The sequence below is a fragment of the Phalaenopsis equestris genome, unplaced genomic scaffold (assembly GCF_001263595.1).
Source record: "Phalaenopsis equestris unplaced genomic scaffold, ASM126359v1 Scaffold000233, whole genome shotgun sequence".
Lineage (NCBI taxonomy): Eukaryota > Viridiplantae > Streptophyta > Magnoliopsida > Asparagales > Orchidaceae > Phalaenopsis > Phalaenopsis equestris.
Window position 1 is genome coordinate 1,041,671 of NW_018164675.1, and position 16,888 is coordinate 1,058,558.

The 16,888-nt window shown below is 36.7% G+C and overlaps 1 protein-coding gene across 2 annotated transcripts in view; it reads left to right on the forward strand.

Annotated features, from left to right (window-relative positions):
* Positions 1-16,606, forward strand: part of LOC110023849 (BEACH domain-containing protein C2-like) — a 167,368-nt gene extending 150,762 nt beyond the window's left edge. For both annotated transcript variants that reach the window (XM_020723461.1, XM_020723462.1), the window contains exons 26-30: positions 8,672-8,768; positions 8,845-8,958; positions 14,599-14,968; positions 15,172-15,929; positions 16,266-16,606. In XM_020723461.1, coding sequence (XP_020579120.1) covers positions 8,672-8,768; positions 8,845-8,958; positions 14,599-14,968; positions 15,172-15,929; positions 16,266-16,409 — 1,483 coding nt within the window. In that variant the 3' untranslated portion in view covers positions 16,410-16,606. The remainder of the gene's footprint in view (positions 1-8,671; positions 8,769-8,844; positions 8,959-14,598; positions 14,969-15,171; positions 15,930-16,265) is intronic.
* Positions 16,607-16,888: the final 282 nt, after the last annotated feature.

Genomic DNA, 16,888 nt, shown 5'->3' on the forward strand with positions numbered 1-16,888 from the left:
TGCTCAGCCCGAGTCCAGCCTGAATCGAACCCGAGTCAAACCTGGGTTGAGTCCGGGCCCGCATCCCGCTAAAGGAGAAAAATGCATCGATTTCCGTGCAAACTGTGCGCGCGCGTAACCCCGGCAACATGGGTGTCCTTCCTAGCTAAAGTTGACGTTCCGGACGCGTTGGCGCGGGCCGTTTCGTTATCCGGGGTCGTCCGGATGAGTTTGCCGACGGGCGAGTCAATTTAAGCCAAAATCGTGTGTGGTGCAGTGAGTGCATGAAAAATGGCGTTCGCGAGTAATCGAGTCACAAAGGGTTCACCTAAGGCTGTTGATCCTATAGGAACTCAATTTCGGGTCCTCTACATGCTGGTCCTTAGCCCTTACAACTAGAAGTTGAGTGCTCGGAACCACTCATGCGAGTTCTTCACAAAAATGAGTCAAGAAGTGGCTTGAAGTTCTACGGGAGGTGGGCTCCATTGCTAGTCCGCTAGGATTGTCAATAAGAACTCCTAAAGCTAGATCCTAGGTTCTAAGAGTAGGAGACTAAGACCTCACCAAAAATGAGGTCAACAGCGTACAGGTTTGTTTTACATTTTTCAGTACTTTATTTTTCTGTTCCTACCTGCTACTGCATTGTATTGCATGTCATATTATTCTGCTCTTCCTGTACAGCATGTTATACTATTTCTGTTCCTACTTGCTACCGTACCGTACAACATGTTATATTATTCATGTTTCCACTTGTTACTGTTCTTCCTGTATAACATGTTATAATGTTCATGTTTCTACCTGTTACTGTTTCACATGCATTCTACTGTTTGTTCCTACATTACACATTTTATATTATATAGCTTTAAGCATGTTTCCTTTTTATATAGGATGTTTAGAGGACTATAATCATAGGACCGTTTGATTTGACATCATAACTGGACACCCCAGAAAACTTAAACTCGTCACGTCGGGGAGCTTGGAGCTAGCGCGATGGGCAGCACGACCATCTTCAACAGTAGAACATGTCTTTCCCAGCAAAACCATTCATTTCCTAAAACTTAAACAAGTCATAGGCTTTCGAGATTGTTTATCTAGCGCAACATAAATCCTCACTTTATCTGTTAGGTCTTTGCACAGTCAAACTGTGCAATTTAAGCCCTAATTCGTTCTAGGTTCGTGGTTGTCGTCCGATACGACGTAAACCCTCATATCTTCCAGGCGATTTGTGTGATCATGTCACCCAAATATAAGTCCTAATTAAATAAAGTTGACAAGATGAAACACTTGAATAATTTCTCCTCAAAACTGAAGCCAAACCATAGGATATACCGGGAAACTACCGAGGTTTGCCTTAGGATCCGTGGCCTCCCCTAGTATCTCTTCATTTGGATTCATCAACATTGTTCCAGGTTCGAGCATTTCTTCTTTCACACCTCTTCGTCCGATTTCGTTGAAAAGTCCTATCCTTTTGACTTCTTTGAAGATAGTATTCCCTGATTTTTATCGAGAGTTTTCTTAGGTGACTTTGGTCATTTAAGATGTAATTAACTATAGGGGCTTGCCCTTATAGGACGTTTTTCCCGAACCCAGCATAATATAAACCCTATTTAATTACTTATATTAAATAGGGGAATTTATCGGCCAATATATTGATTTCGCGGACCAAACGGATATCATAACTTTCTTTAGTTTATTTGATCGAGCCTCATGTGTTTATCCCTCAGGATAGATACATGATTTGAAGTAGAGCGCTCTTTCATTTAAACTGTGAAAAATATGAGGTCAGTTTGATTTCATATTTTTCTTAAAACTTATGCATACATATGTATATTAAAACGTTCTTCCGAAGCGGGGAACGAAATTTCAATTCCAGTGACTGACAACTTCTTACGGGCAACCCCCCAACTTTGAACTTTTAACTTTACCCCTTTAGCGCCGACACCCACCTGTCAATCCCCAACCAGTTTGAAATCTTCAAAAACCTTCCTGATGATCTACATCTTAAGGCAACCTAATTGGAACTTTCCAACTAGTGTAAATTTGTATTTTCCTGCACGCGTTGAAATTTTATTTTATCTTCAGAAAAGAAAATTGCTAGTTTGCCCGCTTATATATATATATATATATAATATAGTCTTATGAGCTTGGGACAATAGGGAGGAAGAGGGTTTGGTTTGTGGTCACACACGAGACAACCAGGTGGTGTGTTGTTTCGAACAGGGAGGAGGGATTTAGGTTGTGTTTGGGAAACGGTTTCGTGCGGGCTAAGGTATACAATAGGAGGAACAGTGGTCTTTATATGGAGCAATCTCGCTGTTGCTTTTCTTGCTAGTTCTAGTTGTGACTGTATCACGAGTGGGGGGTAGGGGAACACGGAGATGCGGCGTTCTGTTTTGCGGACAAAGGGAGTCCAAGGTTTTGAGTTCAGCATGCGAACTCAAGGAGAAAGGAGGCTCTTTAGTTCAAACATGATGGTAAGTGTGGGGGTTCAGTCCTGGGTTTTGGTTTGCGATCAGTGGAGGAGAGAGTCCAGGACATTTGCGGTTTGCTACGGTCGAGAGGAAGGAGTGGACTGGTGCTTCGATTTCATGTGATTCTAACAGGGAAGAGGGTGTGTGGGTGTTCGGCCTTCCACTCGAGCGGAAGAACAAGGAAGAAGAAGATGGTTTGAGGGTTTCGATTTTGAGTTGTGCAGAGAGGGAGTGTTTTTTTTTATCTGCTGCAGAATTTTTACGATTCAAACATGAGAGGGAAGACTTACGTGAACATTTACAAGAGAATAAATGTGGGTAGTTTCAAGTTTTAGTATATTTTATTTATTATTATTTTTTTTTTTATGAATATTTTTATTTTTGTTTGTAAGGTCAGCATATTAAACTTTAACTCTTTATCTAATGTGGCTTTTAAAGTTGAAACTTTATTAACTTGTATGCATGCTTTCTATTTACATACCAACTGTTTTAACCTATGTCATTTTCCTTCCTAATGGGCTAATAGCTAGGGATAATTTTTCATCCTATTAGTAAAGCTACTAAAGTTGACACACCATATTGTTCATATATTAAACTTCTTGATTAATTGCTACTCTTCCAGCTTTATGAACTACAGTGTGTTTTTTTGTCTTTTTTTTAGAAATGAAATTTTTTAGCCAATTATGAAAATTGATTCAACTTGACACAATTACAAAGATTATTTAGAAGACAAATTAAGTAGATTACATGTAATAGAACATAATATAATTGGAAGAGAGAGAATATCCAACCAAGTGATGAGTGGCCCCATTTGCTCCTCACAAATCAAGAATGGCAAATTATTTTATTTTGTTTCAAAATAGAAAATTTCAATAAATTAATAATTTTCCTTTATTCCTACCTCTACTAGTAAGTAGGATTTGAAATTTATCTTCTTTTTCTTTGGTTTTTGTTACTTTTATTCAGATTATATGACTAATCAGGTATTGGGTCAATAATTTCTTTTACAATTGGTTGATCATGAATATGAGCTATCACAAGTGGTGAAACTAAGATGGATCCTCCCAAAGTCGTCATATTATTGTTAGGTGCATTAACAACAATATCTAGAGTAGGCTCCAAATTATGAGCATAAGTCTGATTTGAAGTAATGAAGATAATGATCACTAAATTTGTTGGCTATTTATGATCATTTATGTAATCCCCATTTTTCTTAATGGTGGGATCTATAAGGATGATTTGTTAGTTCAAAGTGAATCTTGTGGCAATCTAAATATTTGTGTTTAAATTTTTTATAAGATGATACCGGAGTTAACCCAAACCATAATAGAAATGCAAATATTATTGTTGAAATTCAAAAGGGATTACAAGCCAAGACACCTGAAATAAGAAAACAACGACAAAAACACAAAATACCCCCTAGGGCGAGGATCGACAGTGGGCTGCGAGTGAAGGTGGTGAAAACCAGGAGCGGTAGGTCAGGCGGCCTTTGATAGCTAAGGGAAGACAGTCAAGTGGATCTTTAAGTTTTTCAGGAAGCTTCTTCTGAATTATAGCGCTACATTCTTCACTGAGTGCGACAGTCTCATTATCTACAAACTTTTTTTTCTTATTAAGTATATCCTTTATGAACTTCACATTGTTTGATATTTGTTCCAAAACTTCAACAAATGAAATGTCTATCGTCAATTTCCTCAAAATTTCTAAAAAATTCGAAAATTGATTATCTCTATACTTCTGCTTTAATCTTTGAGGAAATGGAGGTGGTGGTTTTTCTACAGTGATTTTCATTGGTTTAATAGGACTTTTTTACTCTCAATGAAAATTTTTACCATAATTTTCATTTTTCACCCCATCTTTTTCAATTTCAACTTTTCGCTGAACTCTTTCTTCTAATTTTTTCCACTTCTTAGTTGAATAGCTTTAATTTGCTCCTTGTTCTGATCTTTAGGATTTATTTCAACATTACTATGTATGTTCCTGGAGGTATATTGCTAAGTGTAGGAGCAATACATCCCAATTGATATTCCATGTTTCTAATTGCAGCTCCTTGACTCTGTAATTGACTTCCCATTTGCAATATCAATTCTTCTACTGATAACTTTTCTCCTTTGCAAATTATTAAATCCTCAGGGGTAATATGGTTTATAAGCTTGATTTCCTTGATTGTTGGAGCTTCCCACTGGGTTCGCAACATTGTTTCCCCATTGTGGATTTGCAGCATTCGAGTTATTGTTACTCCAACTAAAGTTTGGATGATTCTTCCGACCACAATTATAATAATTGACATAAGAATTATTAGAACGATTGCTTATTGCATTTAAAGTCTCATAAGAATATTGAGATTCTATCATTTGTCCAAATGAGTTTTCCTCAAGCACATGTTGTTTAAGAATAATTCATTCCATATTGATCTATCTTCTTCGATATAGCGGTTATTTGAGTAGTTAATATAGATATTGCATCAGAATCATGAATACTAGCTACTCTTTTTAGATTTATTCTTTTTGAGGGCCATTAAAAATTATTAGTAGTCATCTCTTATATTAATGAATATGCTTCATCGAATGGTTTTGACATTAATGATCTACCTGCAGCAGCGTCAATTATCGATCTAAGAGATCCAACCAATCCATTAAAAAAATTTTGAATTATTAACCAATCTGGCAACGCATGGTGTGGACACTTCATAATGAGATCTTTAAATCTTTCCCATGCTTCATAAATTGATTCCCCTTCAAACTGACAAAAAGATATAATATCATTTCTAAGCTTAGCAGTTTTTGAAGGTGTGAAATATTTAGATAAAAATTTTTGTGATAAATCTCTCTATGTCTGATAGATCCAGGTACTAACGAGTTTAACCACATTTTTGCTTTATTCCTCAGTGAAAAAGTAAAAAGTTGAAGTCTGACAGTATCATTCGACACTTATATTATATTTAAATGTAACACACAATTCTAGAAAACTAGCAAGGTGTAAATTGGGATCTTCAGTTGGTGTTCCCGCAAACTGATTGTTTTCTACCATTTTGATAATAACAGATTTAAGCTCAAAGGAATTGGCAGCTACAACAAGGTTTTGTATACTTAAATGAATTTCATCTACTGTAGGATTATCATAATTCCTTAAAGGTCTTTGATGATGTTCATTTTCATTTTCAGCATTACTTGAGTTGTAAGTCATTTTGCTAGAATGATTTTTTCTCTTTTTGTTATTTTCGATTTTTTCGAACAGTTTTTTCTAATTCAGAATCGTAAGATACTAAGTTTTCAGATTTTATACTACGCATAAACAAAATAAAACAAGTAATTAAAAATACGCAACACACTTAAATAAGAAAATGTTCAAACTAAACTACAAATACTCTTTTTTTATATTTTAAATTAAAATAAAATAACTAATATTTTCTGTTACTTCTCCACCAACGGCATCAAAAACTAGATACGCGGAAACTTGAGATTAAATTAATAATAAATATGCAATATAACACAAACAATAATGTAACTTTAATGAAAATATTTTATCTTTAAAACATATTTTAAACTCTCAATTCCATTTTTACATATAATGCAAGTATACATATCATTTAAGTAATACATGACTCTAATGGAGTCCTAGATATCGATCTCACAGGGTAGCTGGAAATATATATAAGCTGACTATTTATATTTTTTCTTAAATTAAAATAAAAATAAAAACAAAGTAAAATACGAAGTTTGAAGTTAAACTACTCAAGTGAAATACTATTAAATATGCAGATGTACGACTACAACAGTTAAGTTAAACTAGATGCTAAATTTTCAAAAGTAAAATTGTTGAAATAAAACAAAGGTTTTTGTTGACGAAAAATTCAAGTATGAGAAAACACCATTCCCCTTTACAATAAAAATATGGCTTGTGAAGAAATTGAAATCATTTGAAAAATATATTTAAAAACTGTTTTGTGTCAAATAGGAGTAATCCTATCTTCTACTCTCTTCTGAGCGCTATAAAGAACATTGACTAATCCAGAGTTTGGTCCCTAATTCCATGATTAGGCTGGAGGATACCGACTGTCACTCCAGAGCTCTCACTACTCTCTCACCTGGGGCTAACATGCCCGCATTAGTTTTCAATCAACTGAACCAAATTGGGAATTCTAATCTGTCACCTTAAAATTTCCAAAATTTCCAATTCTACATCCAATGAAGTATATTTCCTTATTTATTTGCACCTATTCTCATGGATGATATACTCTCCCATGAAATCAAATGTGATTCTCTCATTGCTGTAGAAATCATATCCTCTTTTTTGGACATATGTTTCTCAACACATTTTAACAATTTAATTGGCCAGATCGAAAATAAAATGAAGATCGGAGTTCAAATCATCACAAATTATTGACATTTAAAACGTTAGAAAACAAAATCAATTCTTCACAAAACCATACAAAACCATTTCGGAGAAACCATTTCTTCAAAGTAGGGAGAAAGATAAAGAAGACTACTCAGATTTCATGAGAAGGATGCGATAAAACACGGACTTCATATATAACAACAAGTTAACAAACAAAAGAAATGAAAAATACAATTTATCTCACAATCCTTCCCAAGCAAATCCCTAGAAGTTCTCTCCAAGTCTTTCTTTCTTTTCGAGCACTCTCAATTCACTCTTAGAAGTGTAATGAAGAAGAAATCTCTCACATTCACTCTTCTCTTACAACTCTAAAAGACAATCTCCAAACCCTTTTCTTTCTCTCTCTATCTCTCCCTCTTGGTTCTCACGCCACCTCTCTTTTTTCGCCTTTTCCTTTTTTCGCCCCCCTCTTAGAAGTTCTTCTCCAACTCTATTTTATTTTGGGCGGCTGCCTCTGAAAAGAGTTTCAATTTCCCTCCAAAATTCAAAAGTCAAACCTTTGAATTCAAAAGATGTCTCTCTTTGATCCAAGAGTCAAATCCCTTCAAATTAGAACATTCCAAAGTGTCTAGATGTATTGAATCATTCCATGGGGTGTTTAGAACAAGTGTCCCTTTGAAAATTCGCACAAAATTTGTCTCGAACCGCCTTAATTTTAAAAAGTTGCACCTGATGCATCATGCGTCAAACCCCAAAATTGACTGTTTTTGCTTCAAATTTTGCTCGTTTTGCCATTTTTTCTCAAAATGCCTAAAAATGGTATACATGCAACAAAAACACAAAAATATATTTCTTTAAAGTGCAATATTACAAAAAATATGCATAAAAATGGTACTTAAAATAGTATATTATTTTTGTGTATCAGTTATTAAATAACTCCTCGATAGCACTTTGATCACTCTAATTTTTAATTATTGAATATTAAGAATAACTTTTGGCACCTAAATAGAGACCCAACCTTTCAGTACTCTTACCTCTTCCTGCGTGGGTCATTATGTAACTTAACTCATTTAGAATGAACCTATATTTACTTTTCTTCTAGCACGATATCATAAAGGTTTTTAAAATATGCATAGCATTATTATAATTTTGTTGTCAACAATCTGCTTCAACTTGCTTATTTGAATGTCTAAAATGTCAAACTACAAATACTTCATTTATAAGGAATCAGTGCACTAAAAATAGGCATAAACATGGAAATAAATGAAAGTAACATCTAGTTACATGAATATGTAATCATGATAAAAACTTGCTAAGATCTTATTCAGTTAAACCTATGCAACTTAGTAGACTAACTTGATACAATAAGTGAACTATTAACATGCTCAATAGAAAAAAAATGAATATCAGCATACACATACAGGTTTATAATATAAGGATCTAACAAACTTCGGTCTTGTACTTGTGGTTTCAATTGCTAACTTTAAAGAGGTTTCCAATCTACTTATTAATATTTTTTAAATAAAAATAAGTTGGCAACTATTAAAATTCTAGTAAAGTGTAAAATGAATTGGCAAAATCCTGGATTAAGCACTCCAAGGATTTTAGTGAAATAATCTCTACCTCAAAATTCATATGGCTTTATCTTTAATCTTTTATTTTTTTCTTCAAGATGCTCATTTGACAGCTTCATCTTCCTCCCTTAAAATCCTAGGTAGTGGTCATTGAATATCTTAGCTTCTTGGAAATTAGTTTAAAAAAGTGCTCATGGGAGTATTCTGAGCAAGGAATTGAGTGTGTAGTTATTTCATATACTTTGATATTCACTTGAATTAATTATTTTACCCCCCTTACGTTTTACTATTTTTATTTTTTTGTTTCAGGTATAAGCAATTTGGTAAGGAAGCTGCATCAGCTAACAATGTCTTTTTCGGCACTTCCTATGAAGGGATAATTGACATTGATAAAATAATAGATCCGGTAACATAATCATGTTGTTATTTATTCAAATTTTAATATGATGCCACGTGTCTCATTCTCTTAATGTTGCATGAAGGTGCTTCGCCTTGATACTCGAAAGCAGATAGCAAATTTTGGACAAATGCCATCACAGTTATTTGCTGGCCCTCATTTAAAGAGGAAACCGTTAGCTGAAATCCTAAAGTTGCAGGTATATAAATCATTTCATTTTATCAATTGCAAAATGACTTTATTATACTGACCTTATATCGTGGCTGCTGCAATTCGCTTTGACAATAATTGATATGTTGAAGTCGTGTTTTCTGAAGCTTCTGTATGAATTGAAGCCATGATGCATATTGTTTAAAGCATCTGGCCATGTTTATTTATCTACTTAATTTCATCATCTATAAGTTTCTCAATTTGAAATTGAAATGAAATTTCATTTTATTATGATTAAATAGTTTTTTTTTCCGGCTTTGTGCTTTGTTTTCTAACCTCATGCTATTTATGTATGAAAAATGCTTGTTCAATTTTGTTTTCAGTTGTTCTCCCCTTGCTTGCATCATTTGTTGCTTAAATATGAGTCTTGAAAAGAACTCACATTCATATGTTTCGATCTTTATTTTCTGTACTTCAATTATTCAATTTTTTTTCTTTTTCATTTGACTATAAAACTCAATTTATCACAATGCGTTTTACTCTAATGAAGGGCTTCATTGATGAGGTGGAAATTTTATTGAATGTGAAAATAGAGGAACTACACCGCAAGGAGCGTTGGGATGGAAATTTGAGTTTTGATCGATTAACAACCAAAATCACATCATAAAAAAATATCACCTATTCGAGAGATACAGAATAATAAATTGAATAAAAACACATAATAAAGAAATCCAGAGAAAAAATACACAGATTTAACGTGGAAAAAATCTGAGAACGGGAAAAAAAATCATGGAGCCACACCACACCTAAAATCTATTATGAAATGAAGAAAGTACAGATTACACCACTCAAAATTTTCTTTATACACCACTGAAATTACACAATTCCGGACGCTCCTCTCTCGATCACACAAGGGAAATCGCCAAAATCCTCCTCTACTCTTTTCAGCTCCCCACGAAAATCCCATCGAGAAAATACTGCATGAGAGAGTATATTCACTGCTTTGGATTGAGGGATTTAAGTTCGTAATAGAGAAACTGTCTCGGCATAATCGCTCCTCCACGACCTAATTATTCGGCACGCTTCGTTTAGCACCTAGAATGTGAAACAAACCGATGTAGCTACAGTGGTTTTGGCATAGTTATGCTACCGGCGAATGTCCTGGCTGGCATAGCTATGCCTGTATGGTGTAGGTATACCGCCTCTTCCGCTTTCCTTGGCGCTCCTCGGTGCTCCTGGCTTCAATTCGCAACAAGGAGCTTAAAATTAGTGAAGTAATACTTATTGGGGGGAGGTTTTTATGTTGCATAGTTATGAATACAACAAATCAATATTGATTGAGCATTGTGATAGTTAGCACGTGGTTTATATTTTATACCCGAAGATAGGAATATAGATGTAGAAATAGTGGGAAGAGAACTGAATGCTCAAACAAGGTCCACCATAGTGTATAGTGTTCATGAATGATAGCTATTTAATATGTATACGGACGTTTATTTATGAATAAGCTACATGCAAGCATGCTGACTTCGCTAGAAATAAGAGTGTGAACGCGAATTGTAACAGAATTACTAGGTATAAGTTTGAAATGAATAAGAGGAAAGATGTGGTGATATTCAAAGTATATTTTTTATTTGGGCATGTGCAATGCTTTAGAAATGAAGTTTCAATGGGAACCATAGCCATTCTTAGAAGTTAGAAAGTTCTAGGGATAGTACGTATGTTAGAAAAGACTTAACCAAATTAAAACGAATGCCAAATGCAGCTTGAATAGGAATTTAAGGCTTTTGACTTTCTAAGTTGAACTAAACTATTTTGTGATGAGAATGTGGATGATAATTGACACAGGAGTTTTTCTCCATCCTCTTCCCTCATTTCTTTTCTCCCTCCTTTCGCTTTTTCCTCCTTTCCTTTCTCCTTCCTTTCTTATTTTACTTCCTAGCACTTTCCTATTTTAAAACATTTTCTCTAAAACTGAAATCTTCTGATTTTTATTCTCCCTTTTTATTTTAAAATCCTTTCTTATTTTAAATCTTTTCTTATTTTAAGACTTTCCTAAAATTTGAAATCATGATTATATTTTATTCTCTCTTTTTATTTTAAATCATTTCCTATTTTAAACCCTTTCCTAAAATCTGAAAGCATGATTATATTTTGTTCCCCTTCCTTATTTTCATCACCTAAAATAACTCAAGTCTCTCTATAGGTATGGGATATGCTTAGAGTTGAGCATCATGTTTTGATTTCTGAATTCAGGTTTTAATTTTGATATGTTCTCTTTGAGGGCTATATCCGACATCGAGGAAGTGCTCCGAATGTCTCTAGTCTGAAGTGGTGATCGTCTCCAAGAGTTTAAGTGGTGCATCGGCTGAATTTCGACCCTGTTGAAATATTTATCTGTCCTTTCGTCCTCCCTGCACCCCTGCAGGTCGCTGTCCAGCGCCCTCCTGCATCTAGCGGGCCGCTTTCCTCTACTTTCTTGCTGCTACCAGCCCACCTCCCAACCCTACAGCAGGCCTCCGCCACTCCTGTCCTCTGCCCAACAACCACCGGTTTCTTCTCAGCCCGCCAAATCACCTCCAACTCCTCCCCGCACCCCTGTAGACCGTTGTTCAACGCCCTTCTAAGGCCATCAGACTGTCCTCTACTTCCCTGTCGTCCCAATTGTTATATTGCTACTCTCAACAGTTGTCCCACCTTCCCGGCTTGCTATCCCACTTTCCAACCAACCTTCACTGCTCTTGGGATACACTCTCGAGGTGTCTGTTTGTGTCTTTCTGGATTTTGGTGATGTTATTTCCAGTTTGTGTGTGTTGTAACCATATTTCCATATTAATAAAAGGTGTATATATGGTTTGGGTTTCCTCCTTCGATGTCATCTGGTATCTGAGTTAGCCCAACCTAGTCCCATCCTGGGTTTCTAGCATCCTCCCCTACCCAATCCACCACACCAAATTTTCCTCTTCTTTTCTTTTAACATATTATTCTCTTTTTTTCTTTTCACATTTTTCTCTTCTTTGTTTGGTCCTTCTCTTTCCTTCTACAAATCTCAATCCATCAAAGATGTCGCCAAATATAACTATGCTCGAGCTTACTCGGGAGGAAATAAGGCAAGAGATCCGCCGACTTCAGTGGTGGATATTGGACATTGAAGATGAAATTGAATGGAAGGTTACCCTCGACCGTGATTGGGAGTGTTGAAGGAGAGAACGTGAAGATATAAAAATGAAGCGGGAAACACAATGTCGGTTCCTAACAACTTATTACCGCCAAAAGTTGCAGACTCTAGCGTCTGAAGTGGAGAGACCGTAACACCAAGCGACCCCCCTTACTATTATCCAACAAAACCAATTCGCAAGTTTGTCTCAGCAAGAAAATGTTGTAACTTCCACGAATTTTGACATGTTAAAGCGGAATGCACAACCAGAGGAGCAATCTACTTCATCGAGCAGGGTGTCATAAAAAAATTGGATAAAGCCACTGTAAACATTGAAGGGCAAATCTGTTTCACTGAGCATGGTGTTGTTAAAAAATTGGGTAGTGACAATTGATACGAAAGAAGTTGAAGACTTTCGGGAGGATTTTCCACTTGCAGCTAACGAGGAAGAGACGCCACCAGTTCCTCTGGATCCCGAGATAGCGAGTCTAGCTGAGGTAACAGTAGCAATTCTGAAAGGTAGTGATATCGATGTAATGAGCGTTCAAGCAGAGTATAAAACTATGGTACCTCAAGGTACCGTTTCACAGGCATTGATAGGAGCTACATTAGGACTGGCCTTAGCGGTCCAGAAGGATCACAAGCTTGGAGCTGATATCAGATACAAGGCCATCACAGTTACAAGAAATACATCCTTTTCAGATGTTTAGATCTCTTCCTGAATTATCCCTATGGGGGGAGGTTCAACATATCCGAAGAGGAGTCATTTTGTGTCATGTCGGGAATATCACATGGAGTTATCTAGAGGCTATTCCCTATTTCGCATGGTACCCCTCATCCAATATCTAGACAGGAGAAATGAAACCCAACTTTGTAATGGGTCCGAGGAGCTTGACGGGGATGAAACTTCTGCATTGGGATCCAGGCCTTATCTGTGAAGGTCTCTCCTAAGGGATTGTTAGTGAGAGTAGCGCAGTCTCCCACAGATTTCATCCTAGAATTGAGTTTTCCTTACATACTTGTTGCTCAACCATTGCACGCTAGGCACAAGAAGTGGAGGGACATAATTTTAAATGTAAGGGCTCAAGAGTTGCATTACGGGATCCCCTCTCTTTATGCGGCTCCCGCTCAGGACGTTCCAAAAGAAGATGTCTATCTATTCTTCCAGAATGTGTAATGGAATGACTACACTGACATGATCGACCTACCAGAGGACTTTCCGCCTTACCATGAGGATCCAGAAGCTTCGACAAATGAGATCAGAGCTCCTCTAATCCCGGGAGAATGACACTGGGGTTTTCCTCCATCCTCTCCCCTCTTTCCTTTATGTCTTCCTTTCCTTTTCTCACATTTCCTTTTTCTCCCCCTCACCTTTTCTTCCCAAGCACTTTCTAAATTTAAATCCTTTGCTAAAATAAGAGATCTGATTTTATTCTCTCTTCTTATTTTAAAAAACATATTCCTAAAATATGAAATCTGATTTTATTCTCCTTCTAATTTTAAAACCCTTGTCTCTGAAATATGATTTTATCTCCTTCTCTATTTTAAAAGTTTTTCTAAATTCTGAAATCTGATATTATTTATTTATTATTTTAATCTTTCGTAAAATTGAGTAAAAACTTTTAAAAATAAGAGTTTTTATGTTTAGGGTAAGGGTCCTGATTTTGAAATCTGATTTCGGTTTTATTGGAGTATTTTCATCCCTATGGGATGTATCCGACGACGAGGAAGATGCTCCGGCTGTAATCCAGTCTGAGGTGGTGTTTATCTTCACTGTTCTTGTTACTGCTAGCTATCCTGCAGTCCACCGACGTTCCAACCACCCTCCAGCACCTCCGGCCACTTCCCTGCCATCCAAACAGCCGCCCAACCTGCTCTGCTGCCCGCTAGATCAGCGACAGTTCATTTTTGAAGCCTCCCTGCATGTTGTCACAGCCCTAGCTGCCCATCCAGCCCACTTTCCCGCAGGCCGCAGCCCCCTACGGTTCTTCCAGACCACCTTCAATCGTTCCTGGAGCCTCCTTAGGCTATTGTAGCTTCTGCTGCTCATCCAAACCGTTGTCCTGCAGATCGCAGCCCCATTGCTGTCCTTCCAGACCCCACCGGCAGCTTCCCTGCCATCCTGCCATCTGCCGCCTCCCTCCCAGCAGGCTGCAGACCTCTCCTAGGCATTTCCCAGTGCCAACCACCAGTCCAAACTCCCTCCTCGCCGAGCTTATTGTGTTTTCTTTTGTTGAGTCTTTGTCTATGATGTTTTGTTTTATGCTTTGACTTAACGCATTGTCTTTCTTTCTTTTGAGTCATTGTTTATGTCATTAGTAAAGTGATGTCCTGTGTCGTGATTTGGGTTAAACTCTGGTATCAATAGTGGTGATAATATATTTCCATTTACTCTTATTTAGCTGTTGACATGCTGCTATGTTGTTTATTTGAGGAAATAATGATTTTTTTTTCCATTGGAATTTTCCTGTCCATTCCAACCTTCTTTTATTCCTAATCTGCATTTTCTTATACAATTGCATCTCTGTCCAGGTTATATTTCGAAATCCAAGTGAAATTCGACCCTATGCAATTCCACATCCTGAACGATGCAATGTTCCTGCTGCTTCTATTTATGCATCATCTGATTCTGTTGTAATTGTGGATTTGCTTGCACCTGCAGCAAATGTTGTGCAGCACAAATGGCAGCCAAATACTCCTGATGGCCATGGTAAACCTTTTCTTTTCTATCATGGGAAAGCTGCTGCGAGTACTGGTGGTGGGGCCCTTGCCCGCATGTTTAAGGGTTCGGCAGGATTTGTGTCCGATGATTGGCATTTGTCTCGTGCTCTGGCTTTTGCTGCATCGGGAATACAAAGCTCAGCCGTCGTTTCTATCACGCATGATAATGAAATTATCACTGGTAAGTGCTATTTTCCAGTGTATTTTCCTTTTGAATTGGGAATTTCAAATATATATGATATCTATTTGTGTGTGGTGGCCACCTTTTTTTTTCTCTAAAATCTTTGATGCAAATAGTTCATGGCAAGGCAAGCATAACCATTATTGGGTCTTTCCTTTTCCTCCTCTTTTGGTTCATTCTAATGATTTTTTGGTAAAACTTAGGAGGACATGCAGATAATTCTGTCAAGCTAATATCAGCAGATGAAGCAAAAACCATTGAAACTGCATCCGGCCATTTTGCACCTGTAACTTGTCTTGCACTCTCTCCAGACTCTCGTTACCTAGTAACAGGATCCCGCGATACAACCGTGATACTATGGAAAATACATCGTCTGCCCTCTTCAAAAGTTTCAGAATTCTCTTCTTCTCCAAAGCCCCAAGCTAATCCTGTAACAGTCAGCACCATTAGCAGCACTTTGGAAACAAACCAAAGACGCCGTATAGAAGGGCCTATACATGTATTAAGAGGACATCGTAACGACGTTATCTGTTGCTCCGTCAATTCCGACATCGGCATCATTGCTTCGAGCTCAAGCTCCACCGGCATCCTTCTGCATTCCTTGAAAAGAGGCCGGTTCTTGCGGAAGTTAGATACTCTCGCTGCTCATGTCGTCTGTCTTTCATCTCAAGGTGTTGTGCTCACCTGGAATGATCACGAAAAAAGGTTATCTACTTTTACTGTCAATGGAATCCCCATAGCCACCACAACCTTATCACCCTTTCCAGGCCAAATCAGCTGCATTGAGTTATCAGCTGACGGGGAGAACGTCTTGATTGGTTCCTCTTCTTGTGCGGCAAACGTTGAAGCGAATTTATCGCCAGAATCCGAAATGTCAAATATCAAAGATTTCAAGTCACCTTCGAATATGCAGAGCATTCCAATCCCATCAATTTGCTTCCTCGATCTCCATTCTTTGAAGGTACCGACAGCCAAAGAAATTCTGCTTTTGTTCTAATATTTCTTTGGGATATTTACTTATGCACCCCACAATTTCTATATATCTACATATCTAACTTGTAAAAATTTATATTTGCATGCGTGCAACTTGAATCTTTAATATAACAACAAAAATGACACTATCTCCATCCTTTTAAAAGTTAAATTTACATTTTTTCATGACACCAAGGTGTCACAAGTGTAAATATCAAACTTTGAGGGTTGGATATGTAAATACATAAGAATTGTGCGGTATGCATGTATATTTCCCTATTTCTTGTTGTGAAATTTTCAGGAAAATGACAATGTCTACTTGCAGGTATTCCATACTTTGGCTCTAAGTGAAGGACAAGATATCACTGCCTTTGCACTGAGTAAGGATAATACCAGTCTTTTTGTTTCCACAAAAGACAAGCATTTGATAGTATTCACTATTCCTAAAATTTCGGCAGCATGTAAATAGTTCAAATAGAAGGGGCCATAAGTTAAAAATCCCATGCAAGTTAGAGTGTTTAATTTAACCCAATGCTCTAATGAATGTGGTGATAGCTGGTCATTATAATTCCATTTTTTTTTCATAAAATATGTATTATGAAGTCATGTAAGAGTGTTGAGTTTAGTTGCATTTATGAAAATTAAAATATATGTTGAAATATAGAAACATGTGTTTGGCTCTTTTGTTTACATATTTAGACTCTTCAACTGCTCCTATTTTTCTCTAATTTTGATCTTTTTGTACCATTTCTCACCAACATAATTGGATTATTTTTCTCATAATATCCTCCATGATCGCTACCTCATTGTTTTTGGTTGAATCTATGCATTGATTTGAAGTTATTAGTGGTTGATTCTATGGATTGCTTGAATATCGTTAATCACTCAAAAATTGATTTGAATTTTGGCTCGTATCGAGAAATAAAAAAGCCGAGCTATGAACAAAAA